The 20,150-nt window shown below is 34.9% G+C and overlaps 6 protein-coding genes across 6 annotated transcripts; 2 read left to right on the top strand and 4 right to left on the bottom strand.

Annotated features, from left to right (window-relative positions):
- Positions 1–2,667: 2,667 nt before the first annotated feature.
- EV154DRAFT_503543 (uncharacterized protein) lies at positions 2,668–3,320 on the bottom strand. The gene is made up of 2 exons (XM_051600941.1): positions 2,787–3,320; positions 2,668–2,731 (listed from the first exon to the last, which is right to left on the bottom strand). The coding sequence occupies exon 1, from the start codon at positions 3,168–3,170 to the stop codon at positions 2,820–2,822; it is 351 nt and encodes a 116-aa protein (XP_051459399.1). The 5' UTR covers positions 3,171–3,320; the 3' UTR covers positions 2,668–2,731; positions 2,787–2,819.
- A 7,610-nt stretch (positions 3,321–10,930) lies between these two features.
- EV154DRAFT_503534 (kinase-like domain-containing protein) lies at positions 10,931–12,353 on the top strand. The gene is made up of 4 exons (XM_051600940.1): positions 10,931–11,050; positions 11,111–11,244; positions 11,298–11,477; positions 11,531–12,353. The coding sequence occupies exons 1-4, from the start codon at positions 10,951–10,953 to the stop codon at positions 12,179–12,181; spliced, it is 1,065 nt and encodes a 354-aa protein (XP_051459398.1). The 5' UTR covers positions 10,931–10,950; the 3' UTR covers positions 12,182–12,353.
- Positions 12,354–12,943: 590 nt separating this feature from the next.
- Positions 12,944–14,051, bottom strand: EV154DRAFT_461892 (uncharacterized protein). The gene is made up of 2 exons (XM_051597570.1): positions 13,798–14,051; positions 12,944–13,733 (listed from the first exon to the last, which is right to left on the bottom strand). The coding sequence occupies exons 1-2, from the start codon at positions 13,943–13,945 to the stop codon at positions 13,069–13,071; spliced, it is 813 nt and encodes a 270-aa protein (XP_051459397.1). The 5' UTR covers positions 13,946–14,051; the 3' UTR covers positions 12,944–13,068.
- Positions 14,052–15,088: 1,037 nt separating this feature from the next.
- Positions 15,089–16,326, top strand: EV154DRAFT_503531 (uncharacterized protein). Its single transcript, XM_051600939.1, has 4 exons — positions 15,089–15,583; positions 15,638–15,754; positions 15,819–16,199; positions 16,254–16,326. The coding sequence occupies exons 1-4, from the start codon at positions 15,455–15,457 to the stop codon at positions 16,308–16,310; spliced, it is 684 nt and encodes a 227-aa protein (XP_051459396.1). The 5' UTR covers positions 15,089–15,454; the 3' UTR covers positions 16,311–16,326.
- EV154DRAFT_503523 (fungal-specific transcription factor domain-containing protein) lies at positions 16,327–18,463 on the bottom strand. Its single transcript, XM_051600938.1, has 3 exons — positions 17,834–18,463; positions 17,363–17,779; positions 16,327–17,313 (listed from the first exon to the last, which is right to left on the bottom strand). The coding sequence occupies exons 1-3, from the start codon at positions 18,331–18,333 to the stop codon at positions 16,344–16,346; spliced, it is 1,887 nt and encodes a 628-aa protein (XP_051459395.1). The 5' UTR covers positions 18,334–18,463; the 3' UTR covers positions 16,327–16,343.
- Positions 18,464–18,551: 88 nt separating this feature from the next.
- EV154DRAFT_417787 (WD40-repeat-containing domain protein) lies at positions 18,552–20,034 on the bottom strand (the record flags this gene model as incomplete). The annotated part of the gene is made up of 5 exons (XM_051595813.1): positions 18,552–19,106; positions 19,169–19,254; positions 19,314–19,441; positions 19,528–19,817; positions 19,870–20,034. The coding sequence occupies 5 exons, from the start codon at positions 20,032–20,034 to the stop codon at positions 18,552–18,554; spliced, it is 1,224 nt and encodes a 407-aa protein (XP_051459394.1).
- Positions 20,035–20,150: the final 116 nt, after the last annotated feature.

Raw genomic sequence — 20,150 nt, 5'->3', positions numbered from 1 at the left:
TGTCCATGTCTATGATGTGATACAAAAGGCTGCGTTGAGGATCCACGAGAGCGTTTTCTTTAAAAACATCAATTATGATACCACAAATATCCAGACATTCTTAAGCGTTGTTTTTATAGGATGTTTTTGTGATCATTCTTTTCGGAAAAACTTATCGTCAGTCGTCTTTAAATAAGTCGCATTCACTCCATGTGCGCATCTAACAAGGTTCACAATAAACTAGTAACTCTGTTTCCTATCCCTACTATAAAATGTTTTGAAGATTTGTAAAAACAAATCAAACTTACAAGGCATTATTAACCAAATAAAAGTGGGTCTTCATACTATTATAATTGCAGATGTTGACAATACAACGATAGTACACTTATCCAGTACATAGAGGCTGTAAGAAGATAAAAATAAAAATAACATCCGACCCGTTTTCTGGTTTATTAGTACAAAATAGAGGGGGAAGTTAATTTCTTATAAATAAAAATACGTCATCATTTTATTATTTAAAGGGTCATATCGAATCGATTCTGTCTATGAAATAAATGCTATGTATTTAATTGGAAGTATTTATAAGAAGTATAACTAAGATTATAAAACAGAACAATTAAAAAGTCCAGATAGAGCACTAAAAGTAAGTACAAAAAAAAAATGGTTAATTCCCGATGCAAAACGGAGGTCGAAATTACCGCAACGAAGTGGAGGTCAAATTTCGGTCACGTTTTGTCTTGGGAATTAGACAACGCCTGAATCGGTCGGCTACTTACTCCGCTGTTTTCACTGACTAAGAGCACTATCCGTTTCTCGGTTCACTAAAATGACAGTGATGTGCTAAGTGCACTATCGGGGTTTTTTTTTTTTTTTTTTTTTTTTTTTTGCCCACTTTCGGTTTTTCTTTCTTTCTTTGCCTAAACCCAGTACACTAACAACACACAATGTTAGGTCAAAACATTGTTATAACAGAAGATTACATTCCTTAAGAAATGCCGAATTATATTAAGACGTAAGATGTAGCCTATTGCTAAATAACTGAATATGATTTGTGGTTCACAATTTGTCTCAAGCTTTACGGAGAGTGGAACAACAAAAATACTCATGGGCCCAAAAAAGGACTACACCCCGTTTATTGTATGCTGGAGCAAGAACCCATCTAGTCCTCATTGTGGGAACACTGAAAAGCCATCTATCAGGGTTACGCCTAGTGGAGACATACATTATAGACAGGCGCACTGGAATATAAACAAGGTCTAAATATCTGCTGCTGAGGTTGTAAAAAACAAGAAGACCCGACTTGATTTTATTTGATGTAGCTTTTGCAATGGCCAAAAACTTAAAGGGTGTGAAGACTTTAAAGACCCTGGTTTATCTCTTCAAAATCAGACTGATAATATCCTAAAAAATACAAAGAACCTTGCTTTTCGAAGAGCAGGGTAGACGATGTAAATGTACTAGTCGTAACGACAATCACTTTTCCGAAGTCTTTATGCACACAAACTCTGTATTCGGTAATGAAGATATGTGTCAAATAAAATGCACTACCAACATCGTCAATTATATTTTTTTTTGTTGTAGGTAAATTGGCTTACAGCGGACACTTTTTGCCGTTATCCGATGCCGAACACTCTGGTAGCTCTTTTGTGTTCAATACTTTACGACTCTCATGCACTACTTCACCACCAAAAACCCTTTATTATTTTCATTTCCCTCATTCACAAAAATAGGAGCAAACCATTTTTTTTGTTCGTATATCACCGCAAAGTAATACCTGATCCATTGTTTGATTTAAACTTATTGTAGCAAATGATTTTCAAGAGATAAATAAACTTCCATATGTCTTGATTAAAAGAATTCAAATCATGTTCTATAAACGGACATATAACATTTTGCTTGATCGTGATGGTGCTTCAACCAAACGTTATGCAGGAATTTTGTCTAGATTTGATTTGAACTACTTTTAAAATCTGTGTGCTTTGATGATGTAGTTATGCTGTAGCAGTTTATTCAGTGTTGATGTGTGCTATCTCTGATTTTTGATCAGTGCCCATCATGCGTTATGAGATAACTTCATAATTAAAAGAGAGGGGAAAATTACGTCGATTTAACACATAATTATTGGTCAACGTCGTTATCCATAGAAACGGAAAAGGCACTGGAGAATTTTATTTCCCTTGTTCGTTTGCCTTTTCTTAGATTTAAGCTTGTTGTTTTTCTTCTTGTTGAATGATTAGAAACCAGTTTCCAAAATTGTCTTTTCCAAACACGGAAGAGGTGGAATATACGACATGAGGTGTAACTGAAACGGTTTCAGGTCATAACGTCGAACGAGTGACTTTATTGGTCGCAGCATAAGGAGTGACATGGGTTGAAATTTAAACGCTGCGTTTCCTTCTATTTTTGTACACCGACCAAAAAAACAGCTAAGGAATGACCATCCTCGCAAGAGAGTATGTCAGATCTTATTCTGAATAACGTTGGTGTTAGTTAACAGTTTTTGCCTTTACGATTGACAGTCAATTGTGTTAACGCCACTAAGTTCTTCTTTGTTCGTCATTTCTGTGTAGAACCAACTTTTTGCAAAAACTAAAAATATTTTTTAAAGACGGCCCGTTGTCCTTTTGTGACTTGTCTATTCAAGCGCCCAACACAAAAAAAACGCACGTCTTTCATTTTTCCTTATTCTGACAAAAAACATTGTTGGAAAGATGTCCAACGTCATGCCACCTTTGAAAACTAGGTTGAACAGGTAAATATATTTGCATGGGGGATCGCAATCCTTTTTGTTCTAATTTCATTTTTAGCTTCTCAAATTTTAAAACATTTTCAACCGTTCATTAGGTAGTTTGGGTACTTGATCGTGAGATCCGAAAGCTTATAACTGCACCAAATTGACAACAAGTTCTCATAATACGGTCACTTTTGGTAAAGGAACCCAAGCGACAAATTGGAGTTATAGACCAATGATAGAGCCTGTCTCTAGACGATGCAGAAGAAGCTGAATTGTTATTAAGGATCATGAAACCGTTCAACGTCGATATCCGTTTTATGACATATTTATTTACAATAAGCAGTACAATAGGTCTAATCGACAAAGGAGACCTGGAGAGGTCAAGGTCAAAACATATTGGTGAGTTTAAACATGCAGCAAATACAATAAAAAGCAATGGATTTACACGAGATGGCATGTAGAGCACGAGAGGACCGAAGATTACAACGCATACAAAAAACAATATTTCGTCGATAACGGTATGCTATTCCAACAAATAGAGGTATATTTCGACTTGATGATACGAGCATGATAAGAAATAGGACAATTACGTGTTGAAAAAGTAATGGGGGTACGAATGAAAAAACAAAGATGTACGTCTACGGTAAATATACTTCCCAAGGGCAGGAGAGGATGCAAAAGTAGTGTTAGATAAAAGCGTGCAATTTTCTTGAATGTAAATTTCGTTGGAGGGTGTAATATAGAAAAATGACAACACCAATAAATTAGTATATAAAAAACAAAGAATGTGTTTGTTTTGTTTTCTCTTGTTTGTTTGATTAACTAAATATGTGTTGGACACGAGAGGAACTTTAAACTGTAGCCTTAAAAGATTTAATAATTGAATCCAGGTAATGGCAGTTGCAGCTATTTATGCGAGTTATTTGGACAGGACGTGTAGTTAGCCCTTTGGTAAAAAGGAAAGGGCATTTAAAATAACATTCATAAGGATTTACGATACGGTAATTGTTTTCGTGTTTTGTAGATTTATTTCCTTTTACAGAATTCTCTTTTATCAATGACCAAATAATGATAAGGTCAACGTTTTGAAGCTTTCATACATGTTCTATAATGACCACACCAACTTTCTTTTAATAAATCCAGCGAACAAAAATTGCGTTTAAAGCCATTTTGATTGATGTCGTTATCCTTATTTTACTAAGAAAAAAAATCTTTCTCAAAGTAAACAGTAGGCTTATTTTACGGTCTACCTCCAACTAGATGTTGTGCCATAGTCAAAGCTTATGATTCAATACTTTTTGGCTGTACCTAAGAGATCACATGTTGTAGTGATTGTCCGTTATGCGCTTTAAACCATGTAAAAATAAACAAATAAATATTGACTTGAAACTTTTGAAAGTGTCTGACCTGTTAATAGCGTATTGAGTAGAATATAAAAAGGTTCACATACCCAAAAGTCAAACGTTTGGCGACGAGGTTTATGAGGATGAGAAATAATTTTAAATGACTTACATCAACAGTGAATGTCTTATACGTTCCGGCAGGTAGTATATAATAGAAAGTGTTGTATATGGTATACCTCAAACGGTGTATACTGAGCCACTCAAAATTGTTTGTTATTACGCAGCTTTTAGACATAGCCACGAAAACACGTCTTAGGAAATAATCAAGCGTACTTTGGCTGTTGATGAACGAAAGTCTTGGCGAATTTTCTGTTCAAACGTTCTATCGCAGTTGTATTTTTAGAAATTTAAAAATGGCTGTACCTGCGTCAGTTTTTGTATTTTTTTTTTTTTTTTTTTTTTTGTTATATTTAGTGTTTCAGGTGTGTGATGTACGGTTCCACATCAGTAATAAATTCATTTTAAAGAAAGTAATGGATACTTTAACTTCATACAGATAGTCATGAAAAAGATGCGTGTGCTAAAAACGCAATTAGTGAATCCTAATTTTAAACATTATATACCCATAACACTTATGCGTACACACATAAAAAAAGTGGGGGGTATAAAATTGGTAACAAGCTCAAGTAACGCCCCTTCTAATTTACGTGAAACTGGTTGGGCTTACAATCTTTTGTTACCTTCTTTTAATTAGAACTCAGTTCACCAAGGGTTTTGACATCATCAAAACCTATGTTGGTTTCCAAGGGAATACCTCCGCACACTACATTAAGGAAGTTGCGTTGTTATCGGAAGTTAGATTGCCTTAAAAAATATTTTTCCGCAATTTTTGAAAAACTTCACCTGCTTTCTAGAAATAGTACAACCAGCTTTTCCAACTTTTTTGTAAAATCTATTTATTTGACGAGGATGGTTTTATAAAGGTGGTAGAGGTGGAGCGTAGATGCATCTAGAAAAAAAGCATCTATTGTTATGGTAAAACCTTCATTTCGTATGACAATGTAGAATTAGATAAAAAATAAAAAGGTAATCTCTAAAAGATAAACCTAAGGCATCTGACAGACAGACCCTAGGAAAAAAAACGCCCAACGGTTAACAACTACCACACAGACCAAGAGCAATTTTGCTACCTCCCTTTTTTTCAAGAAAAGCTCGTGGAACCTTTGAAACCATCAAAGCTGCCAACGTCAATTATCAGAAAGTGCAAAAGTAAAAAGATGCCTGAAATCAAAATCGGGATAAATCATGCCTTTTTAAAAATTGATCGTCAAACAAACAAATTTGATAACCACTATCACCAGAATAACCGAAGATTGCTATGATGACTCTATTGAGCATCCACAAAACTTTATCCAGCATTCTACCAATGTTTATTTTCTAAAGGCATCAATAAACGCTTTTTAAAACGTTGGTTCAACCATACGTTTGGCCATTAAATGTATAAAAAGTAGGGCAAATCAAGTTTTTTTTTTCTGGCAATCTATCTTCAAAAACGCAGGTGGAAGCATAGTAAGCTGGTAATGTTCCCTTCAGAAACAGGAAATGGATTTAAATTTTTGCAGTGCACCCTTTGAACACACAAATGTGTTTTAATCACAGAAAGACAATAAAAGTTGTTAAGCGAAACCAGATTCTCGTAAATAAGCGGTAATCGTTAAACAAATCTCATGAGCTTGTTACTATTTTTATACCACCCCCCCCCCTCAATTTGTTTTTTTTTTAGTATACAAATGCGTAATTAGTATATTATTTTTACTATTAGATCCGCACCAATAGTGGTTTTTAGCATATAACCCCTTTTCATGAATAGCTATATAAAGGAAAAGAGCCCAATTCTCCATATAAATGAAATGCATAATTTATATATTACCGTCCATCACACACCCGAAATACTTAAAAAGAAAGGAGGAAAGAGTCAATTATAGACGCAGGTACAGCCACTTTTAAGTTCCTGTAAATAGAAAAGCAAGAGAAAGTATCTACCAGCGCATTTTTTTTGGCTTTTTAAAACGTAAGTGCCACAATGCTTATGAAATATCAAGAATTGGGTCACTTAGGATCGGGTACATTTTTGGTGGTACCAAAAAGTTTGTTTTTTAAGGGGTCCTGCTACACCATTCGAAGTATGCCATATACAGCACTTTCTATAATATACTACTTGTTGAATTGCATCAATCATTCACATTTGAGATACGTCATTTAGAACTATTTTCTCCTTCCCATAAAACTCGTCCCCCAAGCTTTTGTTGATTTTAGTTTTGTGATCCTTTAGATTTATCCTTATCAATACCTTTTTACAGAGGTAAACACGAGCTAATTTTTGTTTACATCACTGCACAAATTATTATTTTCTGCACTGCGGTGGTGAACGTGCATTTTCAATAGGGGGAGAAAAGACCCATTTTTGACGGTTGTTACTTCTTGTAATTAGAGCTATTACATTTGCAAATGGTTTTTTAACGTTGTCAATCAGCTTTGGCTAATGAACTAGTATTGCTGTTAACATCGCCTCTGTAACATATAGAAAATCATTTTAGTATCTGAAAAGCGAACTTTAGGCAATTCAAAATTGTTTTGGAGGGCATAGTTTTTAATAAAACTTACAATGCTTACTGTTGTGATGGAGCTTATATACAGATATAACTCTATCATCAATTCTTTCTTTCTTATTTGATAACCTTTCTATAAATCATTATTGCATTACTCTTTAATTCAAATACATGCTACTACACTTTATTTACTACGCATTGATTACTCATCAATATATAGAAAACAATAGTCATACATTTATTCCAGATAATACAATCCAATGATATGATCGCTTGTCAATAACAAGATTCTCGAAGATACCATGATATGCTCGATCTTTAATTGAAAATACGCCTATTGTATATTTGAAAGGTTTCACTTTAATGATTGATATTCAGCCAGCCCTGAATATGTATATAAAGAACCCAATTTATTGTATAATAAAGACTTTAGTTTATTTTTGCAGTTTGATAATTTTACTTCGTTAAATTTCTTTATTTTATTCTTAATTCGTTGTTTTATCTCTCGAATTTCTCACTTACTTGGTGGCATTTGGTGGTAATGTTGGCAATCGAGCAGACACTTTCAAAAGTTCCAAACCAACTTTTATTTATTTTTTACGGAAAAGGAATTTTTTTTATTTTTTACGGAATCCCATACTGGAGCAGTGTAGATTTGGAAGATTTTTGTTGAAAGTGAACTTTTATATGGGAATCATGAGTAACATGTCAGATATTGAAAGCCGTGAAAGTCTATTTCAAACTATTGCTTAGACTATATAATACTTTTATTATTGAAAGTTTTTGTTGTTGTTGTGCTTTTGTCACCTAAACATTTTTTAATGGAGCTTTTTCTACGAAAGGCATTTACTTTTTATAATTTGATTTTTATGGTGGATAAGAATAGAAAATGGCTACTATAATACAGATATATAAAAACTAGATTTACTTAAGAACTTGTATACGACTGTGTACATCATATAAAGAGAAAGGTAAAAAAGGAACAAATGTTATTCGGAACTGGTAGGCTCGTAGCTGACCCATCAGGCTTTTTCGCCTTTGCTTTTTGCTTTGACGAGGCCGCGGTATTCTGGTTAACATTTGTTTATGAATGGCAGGCCGACTTAAATCAGGGCGTTGAGAGTTGGGGAGAGCAGGGAGGGATTGCATTGGAAGAGTGGGTAAAAGTTTGCATTGGAAGAGTAGGAAAAGATTGCATTGGAAGAGCAGGGAAATTTTGTGATTGTGTCAAATTAGTGTTGACATTTGAACTCGGAAAAGCGTTGTTGGTGGCCATCATTAGCTGCATCTGTGAATTTAGGCACTGTTGTTGCATCATAAGAATCCTTAAAGCTTTTGTCAATGGTTGGGTCATGTTCATCAAAAAAAAATGTTTTGCTGATTGTTTTTGTTGAGCATGTCATAGATATCCTAATAAAGTTAATTGTCACATCAAATACGACATAATCAGCGCTTATGGCATATTTTCTCCCAGCAGGATCTAGTTTAGTTAGGGCCACGTTTATAATGAAAGGATATATATAGGCTGTATAACCTCTTTCCTCTATTGTCATCACAGGTACCACACATCATTATAGCTCGCTACCTACATAGGTACGTGTATAACATTGTCATTTCAGGTGGCAAATTGACATTGAGTCTTCATGATTGTTACTTGATTATTCTCAATTTCACACCATCACAATGGTCTGTATCATTTTTTCGAGTATATTTTGGGCAAGCATATATCCTCAACTCATTGATTTTTAATAAACCCTAATTATGGACTCAAATCCATATCTTCAGTCCCAATAGCAACCACTACATCTTTTTAATCTTAAATGTTTTCAACTATCCTAGTAAGAATGTCTATCCGTGGGTCTCTTTTTTTGCTGATCATTTTGATCCCCTTATCTGTAGAATTGATTTTTATAAATTGATTTTGAATTCCAATATTTTGTGGGTAGACATTTAGGATGTTTGTGTTATTCATGCGTACACAAATCTTTGACCCCTGGTTTTAACTTATGGTAGATTGACGCAGTTATATAGTTATTGAAGCGTAAAAAAGGATCCAGATTCTTGTAAAAGGACTTAAAATTAAAAAATCTCCCCCCATCGCTCCTCATCGCCAACTTGTTATGTTTAGAAGTTACTATGCTTAGTTTATACTGTAAAATTAGGTTTGCCTCATAACCGTCTCCTTGCAATTTGATCATAAGATTGTCCTATTGCTGAAGAATTTTTAAAGACTATGATTTCTTGTTATACGACGGTAGCTGATGTTAAGTTGAAACAATTTTAAGGTATAGTGGCAGGTATAATACGAACAAAGAGTGATTGATAGCAAAAGCAATTTCATGGGATTGGTCCTTGAAAAACTATGACGCGCTTACAAATTTAATGGTACGTGAAAAGATTATCCTAAGCCGGCTTGGACAGAAAAAAAATGCTGCCAAATTCAATGACTGTTTATGCGTCAATAATTGAAACCAAAATCATTTATTTTATTCAAAACGCAAAAAACCTCAAGCAAATAATAGTTTGGTATTTGTTTATATAAGCGTATGCGGTATATTTAAAAGTAAATTATCCAACTAGAACATGATAGGGTTTTTTTTAAGGGACCCAGGCTTGAAAAAAAGAATATATGTGATAAAACTAAATGACCACTTCGATGGATAAATGTCAAAGAACAGATTACAAAAGATAATTACATTAATTACTAACCTTCTCAGTTTTACCCATTGTTGATAAATAAAATTCAGTGCGAAAGATCGTAACCCCTCAGAAAATAGAATCTTATTTATGTAACGAATTTTATTTGTACCATTGTTGAATCTCTCTAGCTCTTTATGGGGTTGTTCATTGTACTGAACCTGAAGTTTTGGAAAGAAACCTTGATAGGGTTCTTAAAAAATTTAAGTCCAAACAAAACCTGACAATATTGCAATATATAAAACAAACAGCCATTTACATCTTCACTAACATAATGAATAGACGACTATCAAATTCTGAATAAAAATTACAGACAAGTAAAAACGTGAATTATTCTACTAGTTGTGTAATACTTAATTAATGAAAAGTTTGATATGGTCTGGTTAGTTAAATTATTACGGTAGATGCGTGCCTCTGTATATTTTAATTAGTTTCAAGATACGAATAATAAAAGTGAGAACCAGGATTTTTTTGTGTCATAGCAATTTCTCTATTATTACAAAGTCCCGCAAAAAAAAAAAAAAAAAAAAATATATGGAATAAATATAGAATCGTATTCATTCAAAATAAATAGAATACATTGGAGTATAAATAGACATAAGGCTGGATACAAGAGCAGGATAACAAGGATCTCCTTCCCTTCGGGTAATACCAGAATAAAGCATTGAACTTCACAATATACAATTTTAAAAAATGGTGTTGTAAGCCCAATTCAACCTCAAAGATTTTGATGAAGATGCTTAGGAACCATGAGTCAGTCTATAGTTTTCCAACAGCAATAATTGCTTCAATTGATGCAACGGTGAGTGCTTTGGTAGTTTTACCTCTTGTTAAAAAAGTAGTGGCGGTGGTAGTAGTTAAACATAGTATATACCTCATATGGTTACCGATGTGTCCTGGACTAGTATGTTCTATCAAAGAACATAGATTGTTTATAAAACAAAGGATAAGTTAATTGTAAGTCTGGGTTAGTATCCGGACTCTTCAAACTTGGGATGAAGAGAATCAAAACAACCTTAGTCAAATAAAGTAAGTAAACAAGTCATTTTTGACCACTGATTTATGCCTTCTGGCCATAGCTAGCTAAGTGTAAAAAACTGAGGCCAGCTCCGTTTCCGGATTTAAAAACACGATACCTCTTATTGAATTTGGTGTGAGAATGTTCAGTGAGGACGCAGTAAAGTTGAATGGTCACATATGTGGTTTGGTCGGTAAACTATTTTATATATGATGCGAGGTAAAAGGCCGATCAGTTGTTAACACTATTGATGAATACGAAACACCATGACAATTATAGAGAAAGCAATTTGGTTAAAAGAAGGACATTAAAAGTTTTTAAGCCAAAAAATATAAATTGCTGTAGCAAACACAGTTTTCTTTAGGATTAAGAATTAATATCACTGTGAGTATCACCTATTTGACCAAATATTCCAATTCGTCTGAAAAACTTTTAAATTTTCATATGAACATGAAGTTTTACTGTTTCCTGTATTGTTTGCCATTAGGACGCCGCAACTCAGCACATAAAAAATAAAAATGTGGGCGAGGGACGCGAGCTGATCCTTTTTGTCAAATAAATTTCCACAATATGGACTCTGATGATGCGGAAGAGGTAAATACTCATGTTGAGAAGAAGTACGTAAAAGATGCCAAAGTCGGTGAGGGTACCTATGCTGTCGTGTATAGTGGTAAGTCATTTTCAATTTTCTAGTGCGATAATTATGATTTAATAAAGGGTGTATAATTAGGTAGAATGGTGACGACAGGACGAAAAGTGGCTATCAAGAAGATCAAAATGGGTCAGTTTAAAGACGGGCTTGACTTGACGGCTATTCGTGAAGTAAAATACCTTCAAGAATTGCGACATCCTAATGTCATTGAAGTAAGTTAGAATGTTTTTCGTTATAAATTATAAAACTGATTTTATCTTTTTAGCTTATCGATGTGTTTTCCCATAAGACCAACTTAAATTTAGTTCTGGAATATTTGGATTCAGATCTGGAACAGGTCATTAAAGACAAGAGCATATTGTTTATGCCAGCAGACATAAAATCTTGGCTGTTAATGATGCTTAGAGGACTTGATCACTGTCATCGCCATTTCATCCTTCACAGAGTAAGTTTAATCGACCGGCTAAAGAAGACATCGCCTAAAAGTATGAACCATAGGATATGAAGCCGAACAATTTATTATTGACTAGTGGTGGTATACTCAAAATTGCAGATTTTGGTTTAGCAAGAGACTGGGGGGATCCAGGAAACCAAATGACTTCACAAGTTGTTACTCGATGGTACAGATCACCCGAACTTTTGTTTGGAGCGAAAGAATATTCTTTTGCGGTGGATATATGGGCTGTGGGATGTATTTTTGCTGAACTCATGTTAAGAACACCTTATGTTGCTGGCGATTCTGACATGGATCAATTAACAAAGATTTTTCATGCTTTGGGTACACCAAGTGAGATCGATTGGCCTGGCATGAGTTCCTTGCCTGACTTTATTCAGTTTAAAACATTCCCTAAAGTACCTTTACGTCAATACTTTACTGCGGCGGGAACAGATGCTTTGAGTTTATTGGAGCAAATGTTGGTTTTCGATCCAAGTCGTAGGTGGACAACGGAAGAATGTTTAGGTCATTCATATTTTAGAAATACGCCATTGGCTACGGCACCAGAGAAATTACCATATATGAATACAAAGCGAGATATTGGACCCAGCGAGAGTTCGTCGGATTATATCTCTGGGTTAAAGCGTAAAGCAAAAGAGGACGCTAGTAATGATAATGCCAAAATACCAAGAAAATTGAATTTTGCTGTTTAAAATTGGCATTGTATATCGCTTGTATATAATAAAAGATGTATATAAAGAAGGTGCTAATTAGGGGTAATTGCTTTTAAAGTCGTGAAGTGTCTAGCTGTTATTTTACGTAGAATTAGAATGCACGATTAAATTGACAAGAACTTAAGTCTTCGTAAGGATTACGTATGATTCAGTAGAAAAATAAATAAATGTAATATACTCTGTTGCCGAGAATGCTATCATTCTTGTATTATGTTTGTACAAGTGCAGAATTCTAACTGACTCACTGTCAGTGACGAGCCCAAATAAAGTCTATTTAATTAGCTGGCTGCATAATCGATATGGCGAGTGATGGAAAAAATTCCTTACATATGTATATGCGATAATAGACCCCACTTATCGTCAAGCTACTAAACCGGAGTGATACTCCTTATAGTGGTATAAGTACAATTGTACATTACATCTAAAAATAATTGTGAAATCAGGCAATAATAAAACCCATGGGTTCCCATTGATATTTTTGTATTTGTTTTTTGCATAATTTGATACAGAATTGCTCTGCTTACAGAGTTAAAATTATAGTAACGTACTGGCAAAAGCTCAGCATAAAGTTATAATTAAAACAAGGTTCGCCACCATGTGCCAAATATATCCTATCCCGAGTCTTGGCGGCTGAGAATAAACCAAGTTTACATAATCTTTTTCTTATGCAGAATTAAATTTTTAGTCCAGATCTGATTCTTCTATCAAAATCACCAAACTAACTAAAAAAGAACACAATACTAAAAGTATACAGAAAGAAACCAATTTTATTATTTATTTCTTGTTATCATGAGATTAAGGTGGTAAAATGATGGTGTAGAGTTTAGATATAGGTGTGTGTATTCACAAGATTTACAATAAAAGATTTAGTTTTCACTGGTGCTATTGGCTTGACAAGAATCAGCTAATAAGACAAGAGTAACATTGTTTTCGGCAATTTGAGAAGGCATGAGAGCAAGTGTCTTGTTAAAGACATCTTCAGCAACTGATGAGGTCTTTGATAAAATGACACCATAAACTTCTTCAGCTCTCTTTTGGGACTCAGAGTCGTCGATGAACTTGGCCTTAGAACCCCAGAGGAAGATGGTATCGACATTTTCTGTAGTGTTGCTTCCAGGTTCAGCATTAGAATCAATCAACTTGCTATAGATAGTAGCTTCGACAGGCTTGCTACCAGGTACAACCTTGCTGCCACTTTCAGTGCTGTTTTCCTGGCTTTGACCGTTAGAAGTAAAGTTCTTCCATTGAGCTTCATTAACAAAGATTTGAGATGCATAGGCCGTCCAGAGATATTCACTGTCGGTCAAGTTGACGGAGCTATCGGGCTGTTGTAAGAAGAAAGCAGAGGCAGCGGATGCATTGACGCCAACATCAGTGCCAGTGTGAGTCAGTAAGGTGGAACCAAATGCATCAAAAGAGGTGTTAGAAGTTTGAGAAACATCCATTTGAAGACAGTTAACATCAATGTTCATGGTCTTTTGAGCGATGCTGTAAAGATCCCAAACATTTTGAGTTACACCAGTCAAGTACCCTACATTAATGATATATATTAGATAAAAGAACCAAATTACAGACGAAGTGATATATAGACTTACATGTTCCATTGAGAGAACCTAAATCAATGTTGGCAGGATATTGAGAAGCAGTTTGGTCTTGAGGTGCTTCTTGTCTTTTAATACTAGCACCGGAGACGGTGGAGACGGCTAAGAGAGCAGCTGAGATAGAGGCGATAGTAAATTTCATTTTTAAGATTTTATTTGTAAAGAATAATAATAGAAAAGGTATCGTAAAATTGGGGACCCTTATATACCATTTATTTTAAAAACAATGATATAATGAAATGACGGTGAAAAGCTTGCCCTAATTTGTCCATAATAAAAACAGAAAGTGTGGAGACATTTTGACTTCCCGTTTCAACGTCATGCAGAAATTGTTTTAGGTTTTTTGTACCACAGTGATGTAATTGCTACACCCAATTGGCTACGGTCCGAAAAGTAAGTTTCTAAACGGTACCAAAAAAAAAAAAAAAATGTAACTATGATGTAATTACCATTGGGACAGGAAGATTAACCGTTCAGGCTTTGTAATTTTCTTTTGAATAAAACAGCTTGAAAATATGCAATTGCAAGAGAACGTTGAGTATTCAAAAGAGACACTCACGCAGTTATATATTATAGAGTTTAACATGAAATTATGCTAGTGTTTTGTTTTATAAAGCTCGCTAACTAGGTTTTTCATACGTTCCTGCAATGCGATTTGATAGAGATTCTATGATGTATCAGCTGTTCTTTATCATAATCTGCAATTGATAAAAATAAATCATGATATCACCGTCTACCCAGAATTAATGACAAATTGCGTCAAAAAGTGTGTTTTTTTGAAAGTTTACGTAAATGGTTTAGCGTGCCTTGATGAATAGACGGAGAGTATCAAAAAGAGAATAGACCTACTGCTGTATTAATAGCTTTTATCAATCTTCAGCCTTTTAGCCAAGCATAAAAATACAAAAAATCAAAGCGAGAAATTCCTAATATATATTCGAGATGACGTAAAATGTAAAAGTGCGTTCAAAATATTATAATAAAAGGTCCTATATCAGATTTAGAATCACACGATTGTGCAGACATACAAGAAAAAAAAACGAAATCTCAATATCCGTATTAAGTTCTCCCGAAAAGCAATAACAGATTTCGCGTCATAACAACGGGAATGTAGTATTTGACGGTAGAAAAGTGTATTGTTGGTTTTACCATCGAGCTCCGTGATGATTTCACGATCCGATCGGCCTAGTTACGATATTTCTGCTCCTTTAGGCCTTCAGGCCAGTTCCTTGGCTGTCCAATCATTGCCACGTTTGCATCCTCTATTGTTAATTTATAATGAGAGTATGAAGATTCGCACCGATTTTTATTTTTAAAAAGCAAATATATGATACGATCGAAGGCAATTATTTTAAGACAATATTATGCCGCTATGCTGCTTGAACAAAGCAAATAAAACAATAGAAAATCTGTCATACTAAAGTTTTCTCCTTGTCATGATTGCCAACTATCTCATAAATATCCATTGAAACATACGATTAATATTATGAACGATTGCAGGTAGATACTGCAAGGATATTACTTTGAATTGTTTGATTTCGTGATAAACGCTTTTTTGTTTAGAATGACAAATTTCTCGGGGCCGGTGTGCAATATCATTTAACTGACTGGAGAAAAAACGAGTCCACTCTTTTTTCTTTACACTTCAAAAATGGATATAGATACAAGACACAACCAACTAGTATTGATATCAAAAAGAGTTGAAAAGGCCAATGAAAAGATCAATGAAATTTTAGAGAAGCTGGGATGGACGCGTAGTCAGTTAAAGCAGTGGCAAACTGTAAATGGTCCATGTTGAAACCAAAATGGGAATGGTCATTAACAGATCAATTAGGAACAAAAAAAAGTAATGATTTGTCCTTTTGACAAGCGACATCAGGTGCCACCATCTACCATGAAGGAGCATTATAGACAATGCTTATACAAAAGCAGAGGCACCCAGATGGTCAAAGTAAAACCGTCGTGTTAATTTTTTTATACTTTTATTCTGACTCCAACCCACATTAAATTTTTAGGAAACCCGACCTCCTAGCTCTTTGTTTTTCTATCAAGACGCACCTTCTATCGTTTCGTTTGTTGATCCACAGACTAAAATTGTTGAACCGCATAAAAATATCATTGAGACTTTGCCGCCACAACAGGAGTATTATGTAGAGGAATTAAAAGCAATACCAACAATCGAAGAAAAACGCCAAGCATATGATCAAATGATAGAGCGGTCCAAGCAGTTAAGGCTAGAGAGTCATCGCCGTCAACTAGTTACATCAGCAATTGATCGTCGTGTGCATGAGAAGCAAAATAGGTTGAAAAAGAAAGCGCATGAGGATCAACAACAGCTGAACAAAAGAAAAAGAAAACAGTATCGTATAAAAATGAAGATGATCACACCAACAGAGGTAAGTTATGTCGAAGTTGGATATAATTGCTGCTTAATTCGTGTTTTATTATAGATCCAAAGGGAACTTATCAACGCTTACATGCAAGAGTATAAAGATTGGAGCAAATAAAATTACAGATTTAAATTGTTTTTATTTTATTTTTTACGTTGGTATATTATTACGTGTACTGTTCTCATCTTCGTTGTATAGTAGCCCCAATAGAGATTGGTGGTTAGGTATATTTGGAAGGGCTGTTGAATTTATACTCATAGCATTATTTGTGGTATTGTAGATAGAGTTATCATAGGTATTCATAGTTTGTGGTTCTTGGGAATAAGTCATACTTTCATCAAATTGATTTGGATATTGCTGTGCGTCGGGCAAATGCAGACTTTTACGCTTAGATACTGTCTCTGCTGTTCTATGCTTCTGTCGTTTCATACCTGGTGATAATAAATTAGTTGTCGTCATAGGTGCAGACATAGATGGTCTAGGCGGTCTATTTCTGTTTCCAACTACTTCGGTCGCAGGTGATATTGACGCTAGTGTCTGCGTAAGTCGCATCGTCATTTGGAGATCTTGTTCAAAATTCCCTTCTTTAAAAATAGTGACTGCAGCCGAAAGATAATGAATGATTTGTTGGATGCCTCTTATTGAACAATACATGTCTTCAAAGGCATTGCACTCTAATATAAGTTCGGTTATGAGTTTTATTCTAATGGCTGCCTCTGTGCAATGGCTTTGATGCGATCTTGTTATAGGAGATAGAGTGTCCTGTTGCTGATGAAACAGTGCGAAAGGACGATGCAGCAGTATAGTAGCAAAACAAGAAGCGAGATATAGAAAACAAGTTGTGTAGCACATACATTCCTTTTGGGGAAATTTGGTGGTGGAGGTAATGAGATTGATTGTGGTTTTAAGTTCATGAGTGAGCTGATCGAATGATTTTCCTTGTCGGTCATTGTATTTTACATGTAAAAAATCCACAATATCCGATTGATTACGCATTATTTTTGTCAAGAGAATAAAGTGCATAATTTTTTCGTGTTCTTGTGCCTCATCTGCCAAGACGTGAGGAATATCAAGCGAGCAATGTACGATATTAAAGTTAGGTCGAGTACCATTTTCGATGCTAGAACAAGATTAGTTAAGGTTGCTTGGGATTGTACTATTTAAAATACCTCATCATCACATCATAACAATAAACGGCCCAAAATATTCTTTTTCGCTTTTCAATTTCTATAAAGATATTAGAGGATGTAGAGGTTATATCACGTGGTAGACCCAAGTCTTTACACATGCGTACAATCATTTGAAAGTAGTATCTTGTCCGCCAGATAAACCCAGGCCGTCTGACGTGTTCATTATATTTTAATAATAGAAATAAAGCCTGTACGGTTGATAATTTAACTTGCTGCTGTTGGTCTAATAAATTGACTGCTATTTGATAGAAACCCCATCCACGCGGCTCTTCCCCACTTGGAGGCGCACCCAAGTCCCATCTTGACGACACACAATATATAGCATTTAATAACAGGTTATTAATAGGTTGACGGCTTCTTAATTGCTGAAAAAAGGATGCTTTGTGTAAGATTGGTATGACTGGATCGACAAACTGAAAGTATATACTGATCAAATTTTCTCTTATAGGTTCGACTGGTATATAAGTTTCTAAGGTGGGAATGAGTTCTTGAATGACTGGATTCCAATCGCTCATCCCGGGTTTATATAGATCGGGTATTCTGTCAGTTCGAAGATACTTGTCAGGTACATAAAACCCTTTTCCGGTAGTACTGATAGATAGCCTATGTGGTTTAGGGTCTTCACTGCTTTCTACTTGACTTGAAAACATTGGTGGTTCTGGCTCATTCTTATCTAGAAGGATCGAAAACTGTTTTAGAAATTGTTCCAAGGCCTTTAATCTCGGTTCATGATTTTCAGACATCGGTTTAGGTGTATCCTTTTTTTGTTGAGGTTTATCATAGATACAAGCGGCTTCTGTTTTAGAGCATCGATCACAAGGCTGTAGTCCATTGCATTTCACCTTACGTTTTCGACATGGTGCACATGCTCTAGAAGATTTCTTTTTGGAATTATCACTCGAGATACTTGACCGTCTATTTAGTGGTTTCTTAGTTACTGGTGGTTCCATTTAAGCATAGTTATTATAAAGGCTCTTTAAAAAAAAATAAGGGGTGGAGGGGTAAAGCTAAAGATTACTAGCACCCTACTTTATTTTGGTGCAAAAAAAAAAAAAAAAAAAAAAATATATAAAAATTAGCCTTCTCTCACACGCAATAAAAAACAGTGTTAATGGTGTCACAATCAAAGGAAAATTTTAAGATGAAGTTTTTCTAATTTATTGTACACTTATTTCTTTGCAGCAACAACCTTTTTCTTTTGTTGCTTCTTCTTTTGTTGTGGTTTAGCAGCTTTTTCTTCTGCCTTTTTTGCTTCTTCTAAAGCAGCTTGTTTAGCTGCTGTCTTTGCTTTTTTGGCAGCTTTCTCTTCTTTTGCAACAATGGCATCAGCAGCAGCTTCTTCGGCAGCAATAGCTTCAGTCTTTGCAAATCCAACATGAGATGTGATACATGTTGCACGACACTTTGTATTATATTCACCTAAAGGTTCAATCTCTCCTTCAGAAGCAAGGGCTTCCTCTAAATCCCAACATTTGATAAGTCCATCAGATGAAACGGAAGCAAGGACGATCTTATCATCACATTCAACAACACTAACAGCCTTAACACGAAGCTTATGTCCAATAACTTCTCTAACACATTCTCCAGTCTCAACATCCCAAATACGAATTGTCTTATCCTCACTTCCGGTAACAATATAATCTTTGTCGTTCTTTTTGGAGTGGAAATATTGCATGGTGTGGAATCTGGATGTATGTGTAATGGTGGTGGCTACTTTAGCATCCTACAAGATATATATTAGAATCCAATTACAAATATTCCTATACATGTACATTGATCACTTACTGCGACATTATAAATATTGATGGATTTGTCAAACATAATGGCGTACTTATCACCAGCAGAGTTCCATAACACCAACATTGGTTCATCTAATAATTATGCATAAGCCACTTGATTTGTTCCAGAAGAAAAAAAAAACTATACTAACCTCTGCCTAATTTGTTAATACTGGCTTTACGACCTGTCATTAAATTCCAGACAATAGCAGTTCTATCAATAGCGACAGATAAAGCGATTTTACCAGTGGGATGGATAGCAATCGAATTAACTCTTCCCCTATGACACACACAGATAAACATGAATAAGTACTCTATTTCCTTTGTCCCTTTTTTTTTTTTTTTTTTACTATATATAAAACTTACTTGTGAGACTTGAGGTTCTTCAAGAACTCCCAATCTTTTGTTCGCCATAAGTTGATAGAATGATCATCACTGGCAGATAACATATACTTTCCATGGAATTGAATGTCTGTAATATCACCAGAATGGTGACCACCTAAAGAACCGTATTCCTTACGTTTCTTAATGTCGTAAAGTCTAATAATTTCATCAGTACTGCCCGAGGCCAAAAAGTGACCACCAATAGCAACGGTGCGAATGCAGCCAGTATGGGCAGGAATAATGAATACAGGTTGAAGACTGACTTTAGTTTTCTATAGATAGTATTAGTAGACATTATAAAGCAAATGCAATCAATGGACCTACGTCTTCGTTCCAAATAGCGTTGATTCCGTATAAAAGACGTTCATAAGTGCCAACTACAATTCTGAAATCTTCTTGGACATTCATTAAAGCTGCACTGGGTAAAAGTGAATTAGCAGAAGCAACAGTATCCAAGATCTGTTTCTTTGCAATTTGGGCTTCGGTCATTTCTTCCACAGGTCTTGATCTCTTCTTTGAATCCATGATTAATAATTATTGTTTTTTAGATCTGTGGTCGAAAAAATAAAAGATTTTTTTTTCTTTAAAAAGGAGCAGGTGTCGAG

The sequence above is a fragment of the Mucor mucedo genome (genome assembly GCF_025094135.1).
Source record: "Mucor mucedo strain NRRL 3635 chromosome Unknown EV154scaffold_29, whole genome shotgun sequence".
NCBI classification, from domain to species: Eukaryota; Fungi; Mucoromycota; class Mucoromycetes; order Mucorales; family Mucoraceae; genus Mucor; species Mucor mucedo.
The sequence above is the reverse complement of the archived record's forward strand: the minus strand, read 5'-3'. Positions and strand labels throughout refer to the sequence as shown.

Bases quoted from the DNA above. Each gene is read 5' to 3' on its own strand.
- EV154DRAFT_503543 (XM_051600941.1), bottom strand. From the start codon at position 3,170: ATGCCATCTCGTGTAAATCCATTGCTTTTTATTGTATTTGCTGCATGT.
- EV154DRAFT_503534 (XM_051600940.1), top strand. From the start codon at position 10,951: ATGGACTCTGATGATGCGGAAGAGGTAAATACTCATGTTGAGAAGAAG. The intron at 11,051-11,110 runs GTAAGTCATTTT...GTGTATAATTAG, and splicing joins CTATGCTGTCGTGTATAGTG to GTAGAATGGTGACGACAGGA. The intron at 11,478-11,530 runs GTAAGTTTAATC...TATGAACCATAG, and splicing joins GCCATTTCATCCTTCACAGA to GATATGAAGCCGAACAATTT.
- EV154DRAFT_461892 (XM_051597570.1), bottom strand. From the start codon at position 13,945: ATGAAATTTACTATCGCCTCTATCTCAGCTGCTCTCTTAGCCGTCTCC. The intron at 13,734-13,797 runs GTAAGTCTATAT...TCATTAATGTAG, and splicing joins AGGTTCTCTCAATGGAACAT to GGTACTTGACTGGTGTAACT.
- EV154DRAFT_503531 (XM_051600939.1), top strand. From the start codon at position 15,455: ATGGATATAGATACAAGACACAACCAACTAGTATTGATATCAAAAAGA. The intron at 15,755-15,818 runs GTAAAACCGTCG...TTAAATTTTTAG, and splicing joins GAGGCACCCAGATGGTCAAA to GAAACCCGACCTCCTAGCTC. The intron at 16,200-16,253 runs GTAAGTTATGTC...GTTTTATTATAG, and splicing joins AGATGATCACACCAACAGAG to ATCCAAAGGGAACTTATCAA.
- EV154DRAFT_503523 (XM_051600938.1), bottom strand. From the start codon at position 18,333: ATGGAACCACCAGTAACTAAGAAACCACTAAATAGACGGTCAAGTATC. The intron at 17,780-17,833 runs ACCTATAAGAGA...CGATCCAGTCAT, and splicing joins GAAACTTATATACCAGTCGA to ACCAATCTTACACAAAGCAT. The intron at 17,314-17,362 runs GTATTTTAAATA...ATCTTGTTCTAG, and splicing joins TGTTATGATGTGATGATGAG to CATCGAAAATGGTACTCGAC.